This window comes from Mesoplodon bidens, assembly GCF_964165515.1.
Source record: "Mesoplodon bidens genome assembly, chromosome: 4".
NCBI classification, from domain to species: Eukaryota; Metazoa; Chordata; class Mammalia; order Artiodactyla; family Ziphiidae; genus Mesoplodon; species Mesoplodon bidens.
The window spans coordinates 49,017,959-49,039,987 of NC_138160.1; the positions used below are offsets into that span (position 1 = coordinate 49,017,959).

At 40.5% G+C, this 22,029-nt stretch overlaps 1 protein-coding gene across 1 annotated transcript in view; it reads right to left on the bottom strand.

Annotated features, from left to right (window-relative positions):
- Nucleotides 1-22,029, bottom strand: part of ELOVL7 (ELOVL fatty acid elongase 7) — a 71,216-nt gene that overhangs the window by 20,858 nt on the left and 28,329 nt on the right. Inside the window, exon 2 of the mRNA XM_081233388.1 lies at nucleotides 3,067-3,164. Coding sequence (XP_081089514.1) covers nucleotides 3,067-3,130 — 64 coding nt within the window. The 5' untranslated portion in view covers nucleotides 3,131-3,164. The remainder of the gene's footprint in view (nucleotides 1-3,066; nucleotides 3,165-22,029) is intronic.

The window sequence follows — 22,029 nt, forward strand, 5'->3', positions numbered from 1 at the left end:
AAAGGTTCAGAGTGGCAGCAAATCTTACTCAGACATCGTCTTCTTGCAAAAAAATCACAACTATGTCTGAAAAGTCATCATCATTATTATTCAAAGGCAAGGAAAGTTGCTTTTCAAACATTAAAAATGTTACAGGGCTTCCCTGGTGGCACAGTGGTTGAGAGTCCACCTGCCGATGCAGGGGACACGGGTTCGTGCCCCGGTCCGGGAAGATCCCACATGCCACAGAGCAGCTGGGCCCGTGAGCCATGGCCGCTGAGCCTGCACGTCCGGAGCCTGTGCTCCGCAACGGGAGAGGCCACAACAGTGAGAGGTCCGCATACCGCAAAAAAAAAAAAAAAAGTTATAGCATTGTTTCAAGGTTTGACATCTCATATCTAAGAATCACAATAAACCCTCTTATAGCTTAAGTATTCATTAAACCGTTTTAAAATTCTGTAGCTGTGGAATTTTCCACATGAAATAACTATGCATGACCCCCACTTCTCTAGCAATCAGAAATCCAATGAATATCATTAAGTTTTCTGAAGCCTACTCAGGATTAGGGCCAAAGCCAAGAATACGCTTGAAATTCTTGGCACTTGATCATGGGCTCAGACCTTCAGAGGGCAGGCAAAGTAAAACTGGACTAAGATGGCCAGAAATGATTCCTAATGGCTCTCAGAGATCGATACCACACTAAGCAGAAGCAAAAAACCTCTCCTGTTACACGCGAGAGTGTTCTCATAAAGTTATAAATCTCAACACAAAATATTCTAACCCTTCTAGATTTTGACAGGAAAAGAAAATGTGAAGAAACTTTTTTAAAAAATGATATGCTATATTAAACGTGTCTGAAGATGGAAATGCTCTATCAGTCATCAACCACCACCACCGGTTGTGTTGGGATATTTCCCAAACAACAGAGCATGTTCATGCCTATTGTCTGGTAGCTGGTGGATACCATTCTCATCTCTGTTTTGCTAACAAAGAAACTGAAACCCACAGACAATAAATACTTTGTTCAAGATCACCTAGCTGGTTCACAGTAGTGTCAGAACTTAAATCTAGGTCTTCTCACTACACATCCCTACCCTCCCTCTTCTCTCAAGACTTTAAATTAGCTTAGCTTCAGATTGGTAGCATCACCTGCCTCTCTCTCCTCCTCCCTGCACTGTTTGCAACACTGCTTCCAGGGTTCTCCTTGCCTCTCCCTAACCACCTCCACCCCTTTGTCGTTCCTTTTTCTGACCTAATATTACTGGGCTTTCCAATGTAAGTATTCCTAATAAAAATAAAGGGTTGACCCATGAATAAAAGTGGAAGTGGAATTCATAAGTAGTTCATCTTAAAACATTTTATACTTCTAGCACTATTATAGATACTCATCATCGTCTAAATCTATTTGGCTCTTGAGTTAGGATATTGATTACCTGAATCTCTTGGGTTCCTGCAATTGGGATAGTTAATAGCAAGAGTTGGATAGCAAGGGATCTATTCTTCCAAACAGGTCTATTTTAAAAAATGTACCCAAATCTATTTGGTTTTCAAGGTTAAATCGTGAGACTTCAGGTAGCAAGTTATACCTCTACTTTGAAAAGAAATTAAAATATTCATATTTTTAAACATAAATAAATAAAAACCATTAGAACAAAACAAAAAAATTAGTTTTTAAATTACTGAGTTTATGAGAACTACTGTAAACCTTCAGAGAAAGATGACCTCTAAAGAAACCTATAATTCTCTGCACCATTACATAAGTTGAAAAACTAAGAAAAAAAATGAGAAAATATAAAAATTCCCTTAACTCTCCATTCACCAGAGTGAAGCTTCTTTATTTACGGGATCTCTTTCAGGTCCTTGGCATTCTTCAGGGGCAAAACTGTTAGGACCTTTTTCAGTGAAATAAGATTGGTCTTCAGTAGTCTACTGAGAAAGACAGCAATCATGAAACAGTGTATCTTTGCTGAAATCAGTGTAAATTGGAATATAATTTCAATTGTGGTAGGTATAAAGAGGTGACACTTTTCCTCCTGAATTTGGTAAACATGTGATTTCTAATTGATGGATAAGAACTAATCTGAAGTGGTGATGGTGGTGAATATGTGGAAAGTAATTCAAATGTGTGATGTCAGAATACTAATCCTAATCAGGGAACATAGGTTCTAATCTTTTCTGCTAACAACTGACCATGATGTTGGGAAGGTCACATCTCTGGGCCTCAGTTTCTCCAACTCTAACATGAGGAGGTAGCTTTCATGATACCTAAGTCCATCTCAGCTCTAAAACGTGCTGATTCCTGTCTATTTTTTTAAAATTTACCTTTGTTATATTATTAACACATTTCATAGTAGTTATAAAAGCAACACGCATTTGTTTTAAAAACATCTAGACAGACATAGATAAGGAAATAGAAATTACCCATAATCCTACCACACAGAGATAACTGCTAACCCTCACAAAAAAAATACATGTGGTGTTTTATAAGCTGCTTTCATTTAATGTATTTTAAACTTCTTGCTATGGCATGAAATGTTCTTCAACAACATTGATTTTTACTTTTTTAATGGGCAAGGGGAGAATTACTCTGGGCATTCTAGAATTACTCAGGGGTTACCCTAGGAAATGCTCCCCATCCTTTCTGATACGCCCCTGGGGGCTGTGGCCCTTCCCACTCAAGAGTCATCCTGGACAGAGCCATTGTTGGCAGTAACTGTTATTTCCCTTAGGAGCATTAGGGCAGAATCAAGCCTAAGAGCTCCGTGCCTCCAAAATCACTTCTAATGGCTACTGAGTTGGAATGTACCATCATTTATTAACCAGTTCCCTTCCTTGGATATTAAAGCTATCTTCACTATTATAAACATTGTAATGAACGTCACCTGTGTACCTCTATCTTTGTACATATCTTCAGTGAAATCTTTGACACTTCTTCATTAACTACTAATAAAAATCAATATGTGGGGTGTCAGTGAGGGAGTGTTAAGTTGCAAAGTCTCTCGTTCTGTTTCAATGAAATCCTATTAAATATGGGAATCTGACAGGAAAAAGAAGGATGAGCCATAGTTAAGAAATTTGGTTACTTACCAGCATCTTTGATCCAATTACCGTAAAGACGCACGGTCCTCGATGTAAGATCACTGAAGGCCATTTTCCACAGGATTTACTCGCCCTTACAATGGGTTCTTCAGTAAAACAAAAAAGAGATGTGTTTATGATCTATGGATGCAAATAAAGCCAAGTTTCTAGTAATACAATATTAAAAATGTTAAAAATTTAATATGAATAACTGGCAAAACAACAAACTTACTGAAGGTAAATGCATTAGTGAATCACATTAAACCCTGATGCCGTTGCAAACATTTAAGACTTTTCATCATAAGGACAATGCTTAATTCACTCAAAAAGCTGATGTTCTATGTACGAGATGCAAAAGGAGTAGGTGATTCTAAGAACTGTCATAGGAGCATCTATCTCCCTTTATGGAAACAATATAGGTCAGGAATGGACTGTACCTCCCATGGCAATGTTGAAGTAAAAACCCAGAAGAAAGTCAAGATGACAAACTCTCAGAAAAGATACCCTGATCCAGACTTTTAGCTGACCTTCAGGCGTAAGAAGATCTTCTATATTCAAGTGTTTATAATTTAAGTGAAATAGAGGTAGAGAGAGGGAGGAAAAGAAGATGTACAAGAGCCAAGGAGAAGTTGCCTAGTTTATCTGGACTGATGACAAAAACAGCTGGAAAAAGAAGTCTTTTGAAAAAGAAGACCAATGAGGGAAAACTAGCTCTATCATGTATTAAAAGATATTCTAAATCTTCAGTAATTGAAACAGTGTGACACTAGCACATGAAGAGGCAAACCAATGGAACAGAACAGAACATCCAGAAACACACCAAAAACTTTGGGGATTTTAGTATCATATTTCATAAATTCTAAGATGTACACTTTCCCAAATTTTAACATCTCTGAAAACAGCACACACCTTACAAAGGAATGGTGCATCATAAAATGAATAGTAGGTTTGATTTCAAGTCATATGGTGAGAAGATGAAAAGTTCTAGAGATAGCTGGTGGTGACGGTTGCACAAAAATGCAAACATACTTAATGCCATTGAACTTTACACTTAAAAATGGTTAAAATGTTAAATTTTACATTATGTATATTTTACCACAATAAAAAGTAAACCCTCTAGGTCTGCAACAGAAAAATTCAGACTTTATTCTAGCATTCTAAGATAAAGACATTTTAGAATATACATATATAAAGTATATATGTATTTTTTTAAAGACATATCGTATATGATAAAGATGACAACTCAAACCAGTAGGCACTGAATTACCAGCAATTACTGAGTAAATGGTGTGGTACAACTAGATAGTCAACTGCAAAAAACAAGCTGGATCCAAAATTTATACTATAAACCAAGATAAACTCCAATATATCAAAGATTTAAGTAAAAACTTAAAAGAACCATGAAGGTACTAGATGACAACAGGGAGAACACTTTTATAACTTTGGGGTAGAGAAACACTTTTTAACTTTGACTTAAAATCCATAAGACATAAGAGAAGACTAACAAATTTAACCATATGAAAATCAAGAAGAAAAAAGGAAAAAAACCAAATGACAAACAGAAAAAAAATATATGTTCAATTTAAAATACAGACAAGTGCTACTCTTCCCCATATATTAAGAGTTCCTAGAAACTGATGAGAAAAAGACCTATAAGCCAAGAAAAAAATGGGCAAATTTCACAGAAAAGGAAATACAAATGGCTCTTAAACATACGAAAAGTTGCTTAACTTTAACCATAGTAAGAAATGTACGGGGCTTCCCTGGTGGCGCAGTGGTTGAGAATCAACCTGCCAATGCAGGGGATACGGGTTCGAGCCCTGGTCCAGGAAGATCCCACATGCCACAGAGCAACTAAGCCCGTGCGCCGCAACTACTGAGCCTGCGTGCTTCAACTACTGAAGCCTATGTGCCTAGAGCCCGTGCTCTGCAACAGGAGAAGCCACCGCAGTGAGAAGCCCGGGCACCACAACAAAGAGTAGCCCCCGCTCGCCACAACTAGAGAAAACCCGCGTGCAGCAACAGACTCAACGCAGCCAAAAATACAATTAATTAATTAATTAATTTTAAAAAAAGTTTTAAAAAAGAAATCTACAATATTTTATTGCATTGGATGGACTAAAGCCCAAAAATTTTTATCAATAAAGATGGGCCAAAATCCAAAAATGTGTTCACTCTGTTGGAAGGACTGTGGGAAACTCATACCTTGTTGGTGGGAGTGCAAATTAGTATAACCCTTGGTGCAATTTGGCATTATCAGTAAAAAAATTATAAACGCATATTTTTAAGCCAGCAATCCTACTTCCAGAAATTTCTCCTATAGAGATATATGCACATATGCTCAATGACATATATTCAAGCTTATTCATTGCATCAGTCAATAAGAGCAAAAGACTGGAAACAAGCCAAATGTCTATTAAAAATTGACTGATTGGTTAATGATGATATGTCTAACACCAGGAAACACCATGCCATTGTAAATAAGAATGAGGAAGCTTTCTGTGTGCTAACATGGAAAAATATCCAAGATAAATGTCTATGTGAAAAAAGCAAAGGAAGGGACAGAATTTTTTTTAAATAAATTTATTGTATTTATTTATTATTTTTGGCTGTGTTGGGTCTTTGTTGCTGCCCACAGGATTTCTCTAGTTGCGGCGAGCGGGGGCTACTCTTCGTTGCGGTGCGCAGGCTTCTCACTGCAGTGGCTTCTCTTGTTGTGGAGCACAGGCTCTAAGTGCGCAGGCTTCAGTAGTTGTGGCTTGCGGGCTCTAGAGTGCAGGCTCAGTAGTTGTGGCGCACAGGCTTAGTTGCTCCGCAGCATGTAGGATCTTCCTGGACCAGGGCTCGAACCTGTGTCCCCTGCATTGGCAGGTGGATTCTTAACCACTGAGCCACCAGGGAAGCCCAGGACAGAATTTTTAAATGACTATGTTTTATACAGAAAAGGTAGAAAGGAATAAGAATATAAGTTTCCATTTATTTATATTAGCATACAAGGAACTCTGAAAAGATATCCATGGGGAAGGGATCAGGGTACAAACTGGGCCGAAGGGATGGAAGGAAGACCTTATACTGTTTGGGTCTTGACTCATGTGACTATATTACCTACCCAAAAATAAAGAATTGAAGTATTTTAAATAAACAAACAAAAAAGAATGGAATCAGCTGCCCGTTTGCTGGGACATCGTTGCTTGAACACCCATACACACTTGCACATAAACACAAAAGAGGGATTTTCATCTTAATGCCTCAAGGATCTGTCCACTCCAGAGGATCTCTCCAAGTCCAGGGTGGTATCTCAGCATGGCCTCTGATCTGATACATCCAGTGTCCTCAAGCTGAGTTCAGACTCAAATTAGCTATGGTGATGCCAGGAACTTTCCAGAGTCAGCCTGGACTCTGGTTTTCCTGTGGATGATTTCTATAGTGAAGGTGTGATGTGGGGGTAGGAGCAGAAGCTCTGGGATCGCAAAGACCTTGGTTTGAATCCCACCACTGACTTAGCTGTGTGACCCTGGGCAAAATTAAAGTTCAATTTCCTTATCTATAAATTGGCAATTCTACAACCTACCAAGATAAAATAAACTCACAGAGTTGTTTGGAAGACTCTAGGAGATAACATACATGTATAAAGTTTAGAGCACAGATCTGATAAAGAATGAATATTCAATCAACGTCAGACATGATCATTTGTAGAGATAAGTTGTACCAATTTAAATGGAAAACATCCAGCCAAACTCAGTTGAATGGCAGTACATGGCACAAATCTAGAGAAAAGTCTACTACTTTCATTATAAGAGCTGGTAAGTCACAAATTATAAATGATTCTTCCCTTGATGTTTTCCAGTGGTTTCGGTAGGAATGTTTTAGGCCACGATAAAAGCTACTTTCCAGCTCACCTTAACTACTGATGTAACGACCTCGAGCCATTATTCTCATAATTAAACTGCCAAAATAATGCTGTTTAAATTATTCAGAATCAGAGTGAAAGATTCTACTTTATAGGGCATATGGTGGGCTTACATTTCAAAGTATTAAATTGTTTTCTGTGCAAGCCCTGCCTCCTCTTTTCCCCCCAGTCATTCCACATAGGCCATTTTCCTCTCGCCAGCCCTCACTAAAGCACGAAGCCTCAAAGAAACCAGTCTAATGCAGTTCAGTAATATTCACAGGCAGCAAAGAGAGCTGGCTTTTCTAATCCAAAAGACTATGCAAGACTGAGATGGAGGAAGAGGGAGAAGGTCGTCAGAGCAGTAACTCACACGTGGGGGGGGAGGGAGGGGGGGAGGGAGAGGGGGGAGGGAGAGACAGAAGTAGATGCCCTTCAAGCAGGTGAAAGGGCGGACTGGAGAGGCAGGAAAGGGATCTGTTGTCTCAAGCTTACTGGAGTGGAACTCTCTCAGGGATCCTTTCCTTGTAAATACCTGCCATCCAACAGTCCTTAACCCTTGTGGGCCCACCAGAAGAGAAGGAACCTGCATAATTGTGTAGGGATGGGGCCTGAAAAGAAACCTGATCCATTTAGCTTGTTGGAACTAAACTGCTGAGAACTTCCTTATAAGCTGGGACAGTGATGGACTGGACGCCAATATTACATTATAGGGGACTAGACTAGAAAACTGTTGATAAATGAATTGGGGGCAACCTGAGTTGTCCTATAAATACAGTGCTACCCCCGGGGTAGAGCCAGGCATATCTCCCCCCGTCCCAACCCAGACCTCCCCCCTTAACAGGGACCCTTGATTGCTAGGCAATGGTACATAGATATGGGGAGAAACTTATTCTATGTAGTGAAGGTACAGAGATATCTTCTAGCTGACAGCAGAACTAGGACCTTAATAACTGATTTTAAATACTCAATGGCATAAAATTTCAGATCTGGAGATGCCAGAATAGTCAGGGGTCTCATGAATGTGAAGCAGAGACTTAAACCTCAAAAACAGTAGACAAATTACCAAACCTTCACTATGGGTGGAAGAGACAGGCAGGTGCTACAGGGGAAGAGAAAAAGGCTCCCTGCCAGAGCTCAGCCCATTTCCAAAGGCGTCAAATGTATGTGGCAGGATTAGAGTAAACAGGAGCTCACTGATGGGGAACTGGTGCTGCTATTTCATTGACCAGCACCTGCAACTAACCCATGAATTCCACTCCTTGTTTTGGACAGTATCACATGGCAACTGGACCACTTGGTAAAGAAGGGACTTAGGGACTTGCCTGGTGGTGCAGTGGTTAAGAATCCGCCTGCCAATGCAGGAGAAACGGGTTCGAGCCCTGGTCCTGGAAGATCCCACATGCCGCGGAGCAACTAAGCCCATGCGCCACAACTACTGAGCCTGTGCTCTAGAGCCTGCGAGCCACAACTACTGAAGCCCATGCACCTAGAGCCTGTGCTCCGCAACAAGAGAAGCCACCACAATGAGAAGCCCACTCACCGCAACGAAGAGTAGCCCCGGCTTGCCACAACTAGAGAAAGCCCGCGTGCAGCAACTGAAGACCCAACGCAACCAAACATAAACTAATAAATTAATTTTTTTAAAAAAGGGACTTAATCTGCCCAGACTAGCTTCTTTAGACCTATATTAAAGATGTCAAGTTCAAATGTGAGAAATGTGCCTGACATCTACAGCTTACCTGGAAACTCTTCAAAGCCACATAGATGCTAACACCAGGACACAGAGTGAGCTTGAGGAATCTGATCACTTTGAGATCTATCTCAACAGGACTCACAAGGCAGCACTCAGCTGGGAGGACTTCTTGCTGGAATTTACTCAGATGGGGATATGACCTTAGTTTACTCAGATGGGGATATGACCTTGCCTGTGGTGGGAAGGACATGGCAGGAGTCCAGAAATCGAAAACCACGGCCAACCATTTACAGGTGAACCCTCATGTAAAAAGATTTGTCCAAACTCTGCAAAATACGCTGGGACATTCTCCCTGAGGGAAAGGAGGATTGAGGCAGCGTAAGGCTTCCCTAGGGCATGCCTATCATCCCAGAGCAGGGCCCTATGATTCTCCCTTTCTCTTTTGATGTTTGGGAGGTTCTGGGCTCCCCACTGATCTCTGCTTTTTACATCAGACATCAGGGACAAACCTGCAAGAACACTTCTGGCTAGCCCCAGCTGCTGCTCAGGGACACATAAACTGAAATGAGCTAAGGAAGGTACCAGCAGAGGGATGGAGGTCTGTAATGGAAATAGGGCAGCAGGGTAAGAACAAAACAGCTGACCTGCCTAAGTCTGGGGGAAGGGGATCAGAAACTTTTAATTGTATTAAAATGTGAGCAAGGACTAAAAAGTGATCATTTGTTTGTTTAAACCAGGGCTTTTCAACCTCATCTTTCTCAACATTTTGGCCAAACAATGCTTAGTTAGGGGGAGCTGCCCTGAGCAGTGCAGGATTCTCAGCATCAACCCTGGCCTCCACCCACCAGACACCAGGAACACCCCTCCCCCAGCTGAGACAACCAAAAAGGTTTCCAGAAATTGGTGAATGTCCTCTGGGGGGCAAAGTCATCCCTAGTTGAGAAGCACTAGTTTAAAGTAAACTACCAACATTTTTTCATCAAAATAAAAGTAGTTTGCTTCAGGGTAATCACTTTGGCAATTATATATTTATTTCGGGGATACTGTTGTTCAAAGCAGTTTTTGAGCTTTTCTTTACAAATCAACATCAGAGTTTTTCAAAATTTCATTTAATTGGCTTTAAGGGAGAAAAATCTTTGTCTACTGCTTCTAAAAATCAAGCTCATAACTAATCATAAGAATGGTTTTGAAGGTAAACGGATCAAGCTGAGCTACATATTGATAAGTGGGGGTGGGAATGGGGGAAGTGGAGGTAGGATTATCATAATTTACTAACATTTTCAACTTACGGTTTGTAAATTGCAAAGGAACAAATCCAGAAATGTTTAGGGCTATGGCAATATTACTGGAATAAACGTAGAGTAGCCTGAGGTAACTATGTGGGAAGTGTACTTTCTAGCATATTATCCTAAATCCTTTTTCCCTTTGTCATTTATTATGAATGCAAATTAAAGAAAGTAAATCTAGAACATGAACAGACTCGGTGAAAAATTATTTCGTACAGATTTTCAGTTTTATTAATTACTATATACATGTGTGTACTGCAATTACATGTACACACACACACGCAGCAGAAGCAAAAAACATGTCATGTTCCTTACACTTACCATACAGGATTTTGTGTTTTATTTTAATGCTTCACATACATATATGAACTTGTGCTTCTCTTTGGTATTTCCTTTATCAGCTAGGTTAATGCAAATCGCCTTGGGAATGAAACACAACATAGAAGGCAAAAACCCAGAAAGTTTAATCCTAGATTTTGAGTTATAAAAGCTTAGGTACTTAGCCATACAGAAGAACTCAGGGGAATAGACAAGAGATCTAGGAGGAAACCTCTGAGGTTTCCATGCCTCCTAGCACCGAAGAGCATGCTTCAGGCTTGGGAAAGGAGAAAGTCAGAGGGAAAGCAATTAGTGCAGATCTCAGAGAAAAGGGCAGTAAGCCCTGGTGAGGTGCCAAGTAGTATTATGGAAACAGAGGAGAAGGAGTCAGGCTCTGCTGCCTGGGTAGAGCGGGAACAGGTGGCTGATGGGGCCTTAGGCATCCGTAGAGAGTTTCTCTTGCTCCAGCGTGGTGCAAGGGCAGCAGAAAGTCTTCTGAGTACACTCAATAGATGTGGAAGTATTGCAGAAGAGCTGTACAAAATGAAGGAATCATGTAGCTTAGCAACAACACAGATCTGTATGGACTAGTGGTCAAAGACCTGATAGGACCCTGGACATCTCAGGGGATGGCAGTGTGGACAGAGGACATGGAAACTAAAGGACCCCTCCTTCTAACTTATACATAAGCTTTTTCTAACTTGCTGAGAGGTGATGGAGAGAGGGGTGGTCACATTTAGAGTTGACCGAAATAGGTTCCTACCATGCCCAAAGAATAAAGAAAGCTTTATTAAAATTAAAAATTAAGCTATAACAAAATAAAATTTTTGTTCTTATATGCTGATTTTGTCAAAGGAGGTTTGAAACCATTTACTTTAGGTATGGGATCAGGTCAGTACAAATTTCCTCTCTTCTATACCCCTAATACAAGTGGCTGTCAGACCTGGTTGATTGTCATAATTACCTAGAGAGAGATTTGGATTCAGTTAGTATGTCTGGGGAGACTCTGATGATGGGCCAGGTTTGGGAACTTCTTAATACTGCATAAACCATTCTCTGACATGACAATACCCACAATATGAGGAATAGGCATGATTCATGACAAGGGGTTCAAAATGAATGTCACTAGGATATGATAAGGTGTCTGGGTCAAGAAGGGCAGGAACAGGAGGTGCAATCAATATTGGAAAAAGTTTCTCTGGTGATTCAAAATAATTTCAACAGATGTGAAATCTGGGAGATCTTTGGGTCAGCATACACACCCAGAATGTAGGGAAACTAAACTCCTATTTCAAAGGTGAAATAAGCTTGAAGTTCTCAAGCATTTGTGACAAGAGAAAATTATTGCTACATCTTAGGTCTTAGTAAGTTACAGAAAATTAGAATATAAGCCTTGTCTTTTAGGCAAACAAAATTGATCAACACAAATAAAGATACTAAACGCCTAACTTTCTGTTTTTCAAATGGGAATGTTATAGTATCAGGGACGATGCTTTCATTTGCAAATAACAGAACACAACTCAAAATGGCTTAAGCAGTAAGAGGATGTGTTATCTCATAGAAAAAGAAGTCCAAAGGTAGGAAAATTTCTTCTGAAATTTCTGTTTTGTCATTTTTGTGGAAAAAGATGGTGACAGTCATTCCAAAAATCACATTCTCATACACCTTCTTCCAGAGTAGTAAAAGGGTCTTTTCTTTGTGTCTCTTTTTAGGAGGTTTAAAACCTTTCCCAATGCTCCCAGAGGCCCCTTAAACACCTCCTCCCAGGATTGTATCAAGTGCCCATATTTAAACCAAGCACTGAAAAAGGACTGGGCCTGCAGTGGTTTCTACAGGGTAATTGGTATTGTGCTGGCTCCCACCCCGCACGTGTGGGAAAGCACATGGCTTCAGGGAGGAAGGAGGAGCCTGAAAAAGGCAGAAGACTGATTAACCCACAAGGAGGAAAGGGAGGTTAGCTTTGAGAAACAATGTTTGCTTAAATTGTGACTTTAGGTGATTACTCTGGAGTGATATTTCAGATATGGACCAAAGGTCTGACAGGGAACCCACCCATCTAAGTGCTCTCTGCTCACCCTGGTGATGTGTGTTCCGGATAGACTAATCTTGATTGTTTTATTTGTTTAAACAAAACATGATTAATAAGTTAAGCATGTTTTGCAACACCATATAAGACTTTCTAGTGACTTTTACATGTCTGCTATTTGGAATTACCTTGGGCCACAGCCTCTTTGATGATACAGATAATATGCCATAAGTCCATAAACACAGAGAGCATAGAGTTGGACTCACACTTGTAACTGCTATTACCACTTCCACAAACTTAATGTTGTTCTCACTGGTATACAGCATGTTTAAGTAAAATGGGTGTTTCCCACTCCCAATAACAATGACATAGGAGTACATATTAACACTCTCTCTGTATGAATAGACTCAGATCTGCCCTTCAATCAGGTTTAAGAGCTCTACTTTCCATGTCAAGCAGGACCTCAAAACAAATATCCTTACCACCCCCTCCTTTCCTTACAATTCTATTATTTCATCTTGATTTTCACATCTTCACATTCCCTTGATAGAGGGACCTATTAAAATTAGATGCCTCCGGATAATATAACACTATATATGCATGACTCACCAGACTGGTTTACATTATATTTTATATGTATGTGTGTGTGTGTGTGTATATATATATATATATATATATATATATATATATATTTATGCACACACACACACATTGTATACATTATTATATACATTAGATTACATTCCTGTTTTGGCTCTGAAACATAATCCTGATTCATGAGTATGTACGAGGCAGACAGACTTTAGTTTAGATATTCATTTAACAACCTCAACATGTTAATATGACAACTTGTCAGAAATGAAAGCGTCCTAGAAACCAATGATATTAGCAGAAGGCCCCACTAGGAAATACAATTCATGTAAAACCTTTAGCAAAATGCTAAATGCACTATTTATTGTGCTTACTATTACTCTTATGAAAACAGAGGGCTTCCCAGGCTAAGCAGAGTAATCAGTGTCTTTGCTGCATCTCAGGTCCCAGGACAGCATTCTGTAATTGGAGAGACAAGGCCAACTCAGAGAAGAGTCAGAGAACATTTAGGGTAAATAAAGGACCTGCTCAAATCACCAGCAGCTGTAAACTCAGTGCTAGGCAGTAGGGAATAGGAGGATGAAAATAGGGCCCTGCCCTCAGGCAGCCTCAACATGTGGGAGAATTCTAGAAAATTGGATAAATCTGAAAAGAGAAAAGCATCTGAAAAACTGTACAAATTAGATGCCTCTGGAAACTATAACACTATATACGTATGACTCACTAGACTAATAGACTAAAGAGACCACCAGGACCAATAGGACTCATTTTTCTGTTAGAAGAAGTGATAAGTACCTCAAGGGCAGGTTAGTTCCTATTTGTAATCTAAGTCCTAGTACAATGCCTTGAGTAAAATGGGTAGGTGCTCAATTAATATCTGCTGAATTAATTTTGAAGTATAAACTCAGAAAAACAAGGCAAGGCAAGGGGGCCAGACCAAATACTCCATCCCTTAGGCCTTCTTCTCTACTTTGTTTCAAATGAATGAGATACCCCTCTTGTTCATTTTCTCTTCAAACAAAAAGTATTTTTTGAGCATCTGTTGTTGTGCAAGGAAGTGCTAAACAGGATACAATATTATTTTTAAAATATGGTCCCTGAATTCAAACAACTTTCAGTTTGGAAGAAAAAATAAACACCGAAACAGATACCCAAAATGCAAAGCAGAATGCAGGGTCACGTGAACAGTTCACACAGACAGCTACAGCCTCTCGGAATGAAGGTTCACATCCGGGACATGTGACCCAGAAGAAATGCATAATGGAGGAGAGCATATGAGCTGAACCTTGACTATAATATTTCAATAGGCAAAAATGTGTGCACCTGGGACAGAGGAGAGGCACACATCACAAGCAGAGGGACCTCCAGGGGAAAGTTCTTTCATTTGCTTATTCAACCAATATTCTTAAGTATCTGTTAGAGGTCAAGCACCGCTTTAGGTGCCAGTGATATAGTAGAAAACAAAATCAAAACCTTGCCTTCACAAAATTATAGAAAATCTCCAACTGCGTTTCCAGAATGTTTGTTAGTCTGTTTTGATAATGCACAGAGTGAAAGAGGGGAACAATGGAAAGGTAGACTCCAGGGTTGGTACTTGATTGTGGACCACCCAAAAGCCAAGCTAAAGAATTTTTTAGACCTAGCTCTGTTGACAAAGTAAGAGTCATTACAGATTTCTCAACCGAGAAATTTCTTAATCAAAGTGGTGCTTGAAAAGATTATCTGGGTAGTAGAGTCCAGGGCTGGGTGACTGAGGGTGTGGTTTGGAAGCAGGGAGAAAGACAATGCAGCGATTGCATTCTGTTGGGAAGAATCCAGCATAAGCATTGCTTCCTCTGAGATGCCACCCCTGATTCAATCAGTCGGGCTTAGGTGTACCACTAAGGTGTTCTCATAACAATTCGTCTCATCTATGATAAAACTTATTGCACAGTATTGAAAATGCCTGTTTATTAATTCTTATCTTTTTGCTCATCAAGAGGAAGAGATTAGGCCTAATTATCTTTGTGTTCCCAAGCGCCTAGACCACTGCCTGGCGTGTAGCAGAAAATATTTGTGGCATGAAGTGAACAATCAAGTGTTATGGGATGAACTGTGACCCTGAAAATTCGTATGCTGAAATCCTAACCTCCAATACTCAGAAGGTGACCTTATTTGGAAATAGGGTCTTTACAGAGGTAATCAAGTTAAAACGAAATCATTAGGGTGGGCCCTAATCCAATATGACTGGTGTCCTTATAAAAAGGGGAAATTTGGACATAGACATGCATATAAGAAGCTAATATGAACATGAAGATGACCATCTACCAGTGAAGAAGAAAGGCCTGGAACAGACCCTTCTGTCACAACCTCAGCAGGGACTAACCCTGCCAACCCATTGCTTTTGAATTTCTAGGCTTCAGAATTGTGTGACAATAAATTTCTGTTATTTAAACCACCCAGTTTGTGGAACTTTGTTACAGCAGCACTAGCAAACTAATACAATAAGTGAAAATGTTCAGCCAACTTGGAGAAACACCCAGAATCAGAGCTCAGGATTAAGGTCATCATTAACTATAAATAAAGAGAGGTGATAACATGGGAGCAGAATACATTTCTGTGATAAATAATGCAGGAGGAAACACGGCAAAGGGCACCTTCTCAGTGAACACCCATGTTTATAAAACAGAAAGAGAAGCCAGGGAAAAGCATAAAGAAGCAACAGTCAGAAACCTGCAGAATAAAGTTGCCTGGTACAACCTCCCTCCAAATAATGAAAAAAAAAGTAATATGAATCATAAATAAAGAAATAGCCACAAAACTTCACAGAAGGAACCAAATAAGGAAGGGACCCATACAAATGTTCTAAATTTCAAAACAGTTGAGGCCCAGGAAAGGCTCTAGAGCAAAGTAGCATCCATAGGACGGCAGAGCTCCTAACCCAACACGGCCTCTTCCCCAGCTGTACTGCTGTTGCAAAAGAGCCTGAGAACTTGCACAAGCACGCCCAAATCTGAAGAGAAGCAAATGGACTAAGCCTAATCTTTCCCTTCTCCAGCTCGAGAAGGGAACAATAGAGAGACTCTGATGATGGAGGCCCCACACTCAACTGGTGAGCGGAGAAAGGTGCCTTAAAGGTGTCCCTTGGGAATGGCATACACCTTCAAGGTGGAGTGAATCTTGGTATAGATAATTAACAACACTTTAAAAGTGAGAATACAACCTGAGTATATGAGATGTATTTGGGTATACCTTATACCCAGAGATCTCATTCAGCCCTAAATCCCCTATTTACCAAGGCCTTAACCCCACCAAAAATGTTCCAAGTACACAACTACCTAGTCCCCCAGACAAAAAGTCAATTCATTAAGTTGCAACTCACATTGGCTAGATACAGGAAAGAAAAGAATTTCATCATTATTCACAACAAGAGAGTAATTCTTTTTTTTTCACACACACACACTGTATTTTATTTTTACAAGAGATAAACTGACACCAAGCATTGTAAATGGATGACCACAACAAAAGCAACAATGATTGCAATTAAAAAATATGGAACGCTTCACGAATTTGCGTGTCATCCTTGCGCAGGGGCCATACTAATCTTCTCTGTATCGTTCCAATTTTTAGTATATGTGCTGCCGAAGCAAGCACAAGAGAGTTAATTCTTAAACTCTAATGTGCATTAGACTTTCCTGAGATACTTGTTGAAAAGGCCTATTTCTAGGGCCTCCCCAGAAGGCGATCATATCATTCCAGGGGTCCTTCAATGACAGGTAGAGAAACACTGCTTGTTAACACAAATGGATTTTTAAGTGAGTGTTTTAGGTACTTAAGAAAATGAAATAAAGCATTTCTTATAGTATGAAGGAAAATGTTGTGGGGCAGGACAACAGAAGCAGGATGGCCCAGTCTGGGGCAGTGCCCCTAGGATTTTCGCTCTGCTATGTATTAATACTTAATACACGCCTTCATTTCACACTCATGGGTGAAGACAGTGACATTAGAACCCCTTCTGAAAGGGAAGAGAGATGAACTCATCCATTCATTCAAGGCTTTTCACACATATGAGTTTTTCTAAGCCTACTGCTTAGCTATTGTCTACTGCGTATCTAAACATCTGCTTAAAGAGATTCTGTAAAGAATTAATGATGTTAGAAATATTGTTCTGTCCAAAACTGATGATAGATTAGCCCATTATCATATGCTACTGTTCAGTTGAATCAATTATGGAATTATCCAAATTATATGCAATCTTACAGCACAGTATATATAACCAATACTAGTATTTCGCTCTTGTGCATTGGGATGTCCAGGTCAGTTTTTCACAGGTGGCATTCTATCTGGTGGGTTGGACATTCACGCCAAACTGGTTGTCAATTATTTTGACACTCTATATATTTGGTAGTCATCACACTGCATTTAATTTTATTTGTAGACATGTTTTGCATCACTTAAAACTCTTGTAAGTTCTTGTGGAGTAGGGTGGGAGGGGTGTCTTATGCAAATTTATATCTCATACAGAACTAAACCAGAGGAGGGGAGGCAAAAAAAAGATCATCCATTGGGCTTCCCTGGTGGCGCAGTGGTTGAGAGTCCGCCTGCCGATGCAGGGGACAAGCGTTTGTGCCCTGGTCTGGGAAGATTCCATGTACCGCGGAGCGGCTGCCCCTAAGCCATGGCCGCTGAGCCTGCGCGTCCGGAGCCTGCGCGTCCGGAGCCTGCGCGTCTGGAGCCTGTGCTCCGCAACGGGGGAGGCCACAACAGTGAGAGGCCCGCGTACTGCAATAAAAAAAAAAAAATCCATGGTATTAATCAATCAATCAATCAAGTAAATGATCAGAGCTGATGTTTACATTTTGTTGCACTGGCTAGCAGGAAGATCCAATTTTCTCAGCTTCAAATTAAGTTAAAGCATAAGAAAATAAGCCGTATTTATCTGTAAATATCTCACATGACAAGGTCAACTTCTCAATTACTTACAGTTTAATTGGATTTATTTATGCTTTTTGCCTTTTACTGAGAGGCTGTACTTGATCATCTCAAAAGATTTCCTTTAATGGGATTTGATTCTGAAAAACTTGAGGAATGTGTTTTCATTAAAGGTCAGCTGTACTTTTTTTTTCTTTTTAACTCTAGAAATAAGATTACTTGCATTTCACTCATTTGAATTGTGACCTTTTAATGAAATCCTGGTGGCTTGAAGGAATTCCCTTGACAAATAAACCACAACGTGTGCAGCACCGTCTTCTAGAACTGCCATATGTCCAGGAATAAGAAAAGATAAGCCTGTTTTTATGAAAGTTAATACAGACGACTGTCAGTTGCCAAATTCTTGATCCTGTGAGACGTGTAGTGTTTGATGAATGTCTGAGTAAAGTGCTGTGTCCGCGGGCGTCCTGGTGTCCACCGCACCCTGTTGAGATGTGAAATTAAACAGAAACATCAACGTGCCTACTGGTGTCTCAGTGTCACACAGAAGGAGGCCAGGCTCCATCTTTGGGGTACCAGGTGCTGCCACCAGTTCTGACAGACTTAAAAACTTGAAATTCACTTCTGAGGGAAGATACTGAAATGCAGAATTGAGAATTGCTTGTTGGGGAGAAATAGCATTTAAGGTCAGAAGTTGTGTTTGGAAATATTATGTATTATATAGTATAGAAGCTAGTATAGTTAAATTAGCTTTAGCTAATTCTGAGCTGTAGAGTTTGTGATTCCTCCAAATAAAATTTAGGAATATAACCTTGACTCATGCTTTTATTAAGTGTGTTGATCTTACACCTCTCAGTCAAACATCATTCACAGAGTTCTCTTAAGGCTGAGGATAGTAACAATGCAGCCTCTTTTCATTACTCTGTAAAATCCCTTCCCAGCCACAACCGTCAACCTACCCTTCTAGTCACCCTAGCTCTTCTTTATTCTCTTCTAAGAATGCTTCTCTATTTATCTAATCTCAATCTTAATCCAAGACAAGTTCTAGGAAAAAAAGAAAAATGAGAAACATAAATAACAAAAACTTAAAAGGAAAGAGCATAAAGTAGCAAAAGGATCCTTGCCAATAAATTTGACAACAGAGAGCCAGACTTATTGGTTGGTATATATTTAATTTTCATCATAAGACATGTGTTGTGATAGGAGAAAGTTTAACTGTTGTGGCCTCTGTTGGTAAATCAATAACAACAGCCCCTGGCCATGCTGGGACACAATCCAAATGGAAAAAATAAGGGCTGGGCCTATGATAATGAAATACGACAGAGGGACTGTTCTTGAGTCGATCTGACACACTGTGATTCATCATCACGGTGGAGATTCTGGACCCTACCGTCTATAAAGGGTGCTTGATGGAGGGTGTGACTGTGCTCAAACAACCACCTCTCTTGGTTACAGGTGTCCTTGCTCACAGGAGCCATACACAAAGGTTAGAGACCCCCCTTTTGCTAAACCCAAAGGCTTTTCCTGAGTTCTTATCTATGCTGATTTCCCTGTCATCCCACAAGTCTGACTTCTTCCTTCCTTCCTGAAACCCTAACCTCGGCTTTCAGAACATAGCACTTTTCTAACTGGCCTCATGCCTTTCCATCAGTCAGCCCTTTATCATTGTGTTCTGCTGGTTCCTTTCTTCACACTCCTGCACTGGGGCTTTCTGCCCTCAATCTGTGGGATTTTCTTGTTATCCGCCTGCTCTTACTACTATGGTAATGACTTTCAAATCTATACTCTGAGCTAACCTCTCATGTATGCCAGAGGCCGCTATTTGTAACTGCCCATAAACATTATAACTTGGACATACCACTGTCACAGGAAACCTAACTAATCCCAAAAGGAACTCATCTTACCCAACTTCTACTTTCCACCAGTTGGCTTCTTTATCCAATACCTACACCAATGTTAATGGCTTGAATTTTCTTCCGATATAAAACACCAGACTCATCTTTGACTCTGCTCTTTCATCTCTAACTTGCAAACTGCTAAAAATTAATTTGATTTTTTTTTAGATGAAACCTTTCTCCACCATTTTCATGCTAACAACCAAAACTCCACTTCACCCTGTATTACTGCACTCAGGCTGGGACAACTCCTGCCTCCATGCTTATTTCCTTTAGATTCATGCTTAGGGTTAATATTATTACCAGAAAAAAAATCAGACTCATATACCACTTTTATTATATTTTCTCCCTCCTCAAGAACCTACAGTGATGCCCCATTATAAATCACATCAAGGGCTTCCCTGGTGGCACAGTGGTTGAGAGTCCGCTTGCCGATGCAGGGGACACGGGTTCGTGCCCCGGTCCAGGAAGATCCCACATGCCGCGGAGCGGTTGGGCCTGTGAGCCATGGCCACTGAGCCTGCACGTCCAGAGCCTGTGCTCCGTAATGGGAGAGGCCACAACAGTGAGAGGCCCGCTTACCAGGAAAAAAAAAAAAAAATCACATCAAGTCTCAAGTTCTCAGCTCCATTATCTGATTCCAGCTTACTTCCCACCACTCCCTACTACTCTAACGTTAAAAACTTTCTCTCCCTCTCTCCCTCCCTCATTCCCTCTCTCTCTCTTTCCAGTAAAGCTATTTTCCACCTGTCCTCTCCCCTCCCTCTTAACCTCAAGTTATCAGCTGTTTGGTTTTGCTCCTATCACATTTTTTCTACTAGCAGAAATGGGGACTTAGAAATTTCAGAGGCTGCTTGTTAAAAAACCGTTAGTCTAGTTGTATAGTACACAAGGATTTGTAAAGAGGGGAAGAGGCAGATAAAACCAGACCAGTTAGACTGAGGCTGAATAATGACTATCCCTAAGGGCAAGTGTGTCTTATTTATTTATTATAGCTCTCAGGTAAAAACACTGAAACAATTGTGAAATCACCATAAAGCATGAACAAGTAAAACAAAATACCAAGGTCTCCCAAGGTGACCACTGTGTATGAGATTTGTAAGGACAAACACTTCCTGCCACGGGAACTCAGCCACTGTGTGTCTCAGATGAAAGCAGTTCCTTTGCTTTCATAAATTAACCAAGAGGTTCAAAAGCAAGATGGCAACAAGTTCTGCTAAGCAACTTCTCTGACAAAGGTCGCAAAGACTTTTCTCAGTTGCCCAAATCAACCCGTGCCAACCTGGAATCCTCATTATCAGGGATTTTTGCAGTTAAAAAGCTGCTTTTATTAAAGTTTTAAAAACTGGTACTTCTGAAAGGAATGCCCTTTTAATAATGAGTTAATAGAAGCAAGCAAATCTATGAAATGGGTCAGTTAAACCTTAAGCAGAAATTCCCAAGGAAGAAGCAAACCCACAAATGACAGTCAGCTATCTCATCAGACCTCAGTAGTTTTACTCAAAAACTGAAGAGGTATTAACAGATCCTGTGAGGAGATTTGCAGGGAGTTTTCTTGAAGAAAGAAAGGGAGCTGACCCGGCATACCACAGGCAGTGCAACTAGGTGCATCTGAAATCAACTGTTGCCTCTACCTCCTGAGGCAAGGGAGTAGGGCGAGCTGCTACCCAAGTTATCCAAGAGAATAACAACAGAATAACAACAGAATAACAACAGTGTCCACTTATCAAGGGCTCTGGGTCAGGTCCTGTGCTAGATGTTTCACTCACATTATCTACTTAATCCTCATACCAACCCTAGGAAAAAGGTATCATAATCTTCAGGTCACAGATAAGGAAACTGAAGCTGGAGAGATGTTAAGTAATTTGTTCCTGATCACACAGTTACTATGTTGCAGAGCAGGTATTCAAAGTTCAACAGGACCCTAGTCTATGCTTGTTTACTGCAGCACACAGCTTTCCAGTGTGGAGGGTGCTAAGACGAGCAAGATGGCAAAACATACTTAGGAAATCAACCAACATTTATCAACACCATAGCAGGCCCTATGCTGGGATTCCGAAGTGGACCAGACAACCACCCACTAGGATGGCTATCATCAAAAAGACAGACAAGGACTTCCCTGGTGGTGCAGTGGTTGAGAATCCGCCTGCCAATGCAGGGGACACGGGTTTGATCCCTCGTCCGGGAAGATCCCACGTGCAGCAGAGCAGCTAAGCCCATGCGTCACAACTACTGAGCCTGCGCTCTGGAGCCCGTGAGCTACAACTACTGAGCCTGTGTGCCACAACTACTGAAGCCTGCGCACCTAGAGCCTGTGCTCTACAACAAGAGAAGCCACCGCAATAAGAAGCCCACGCACC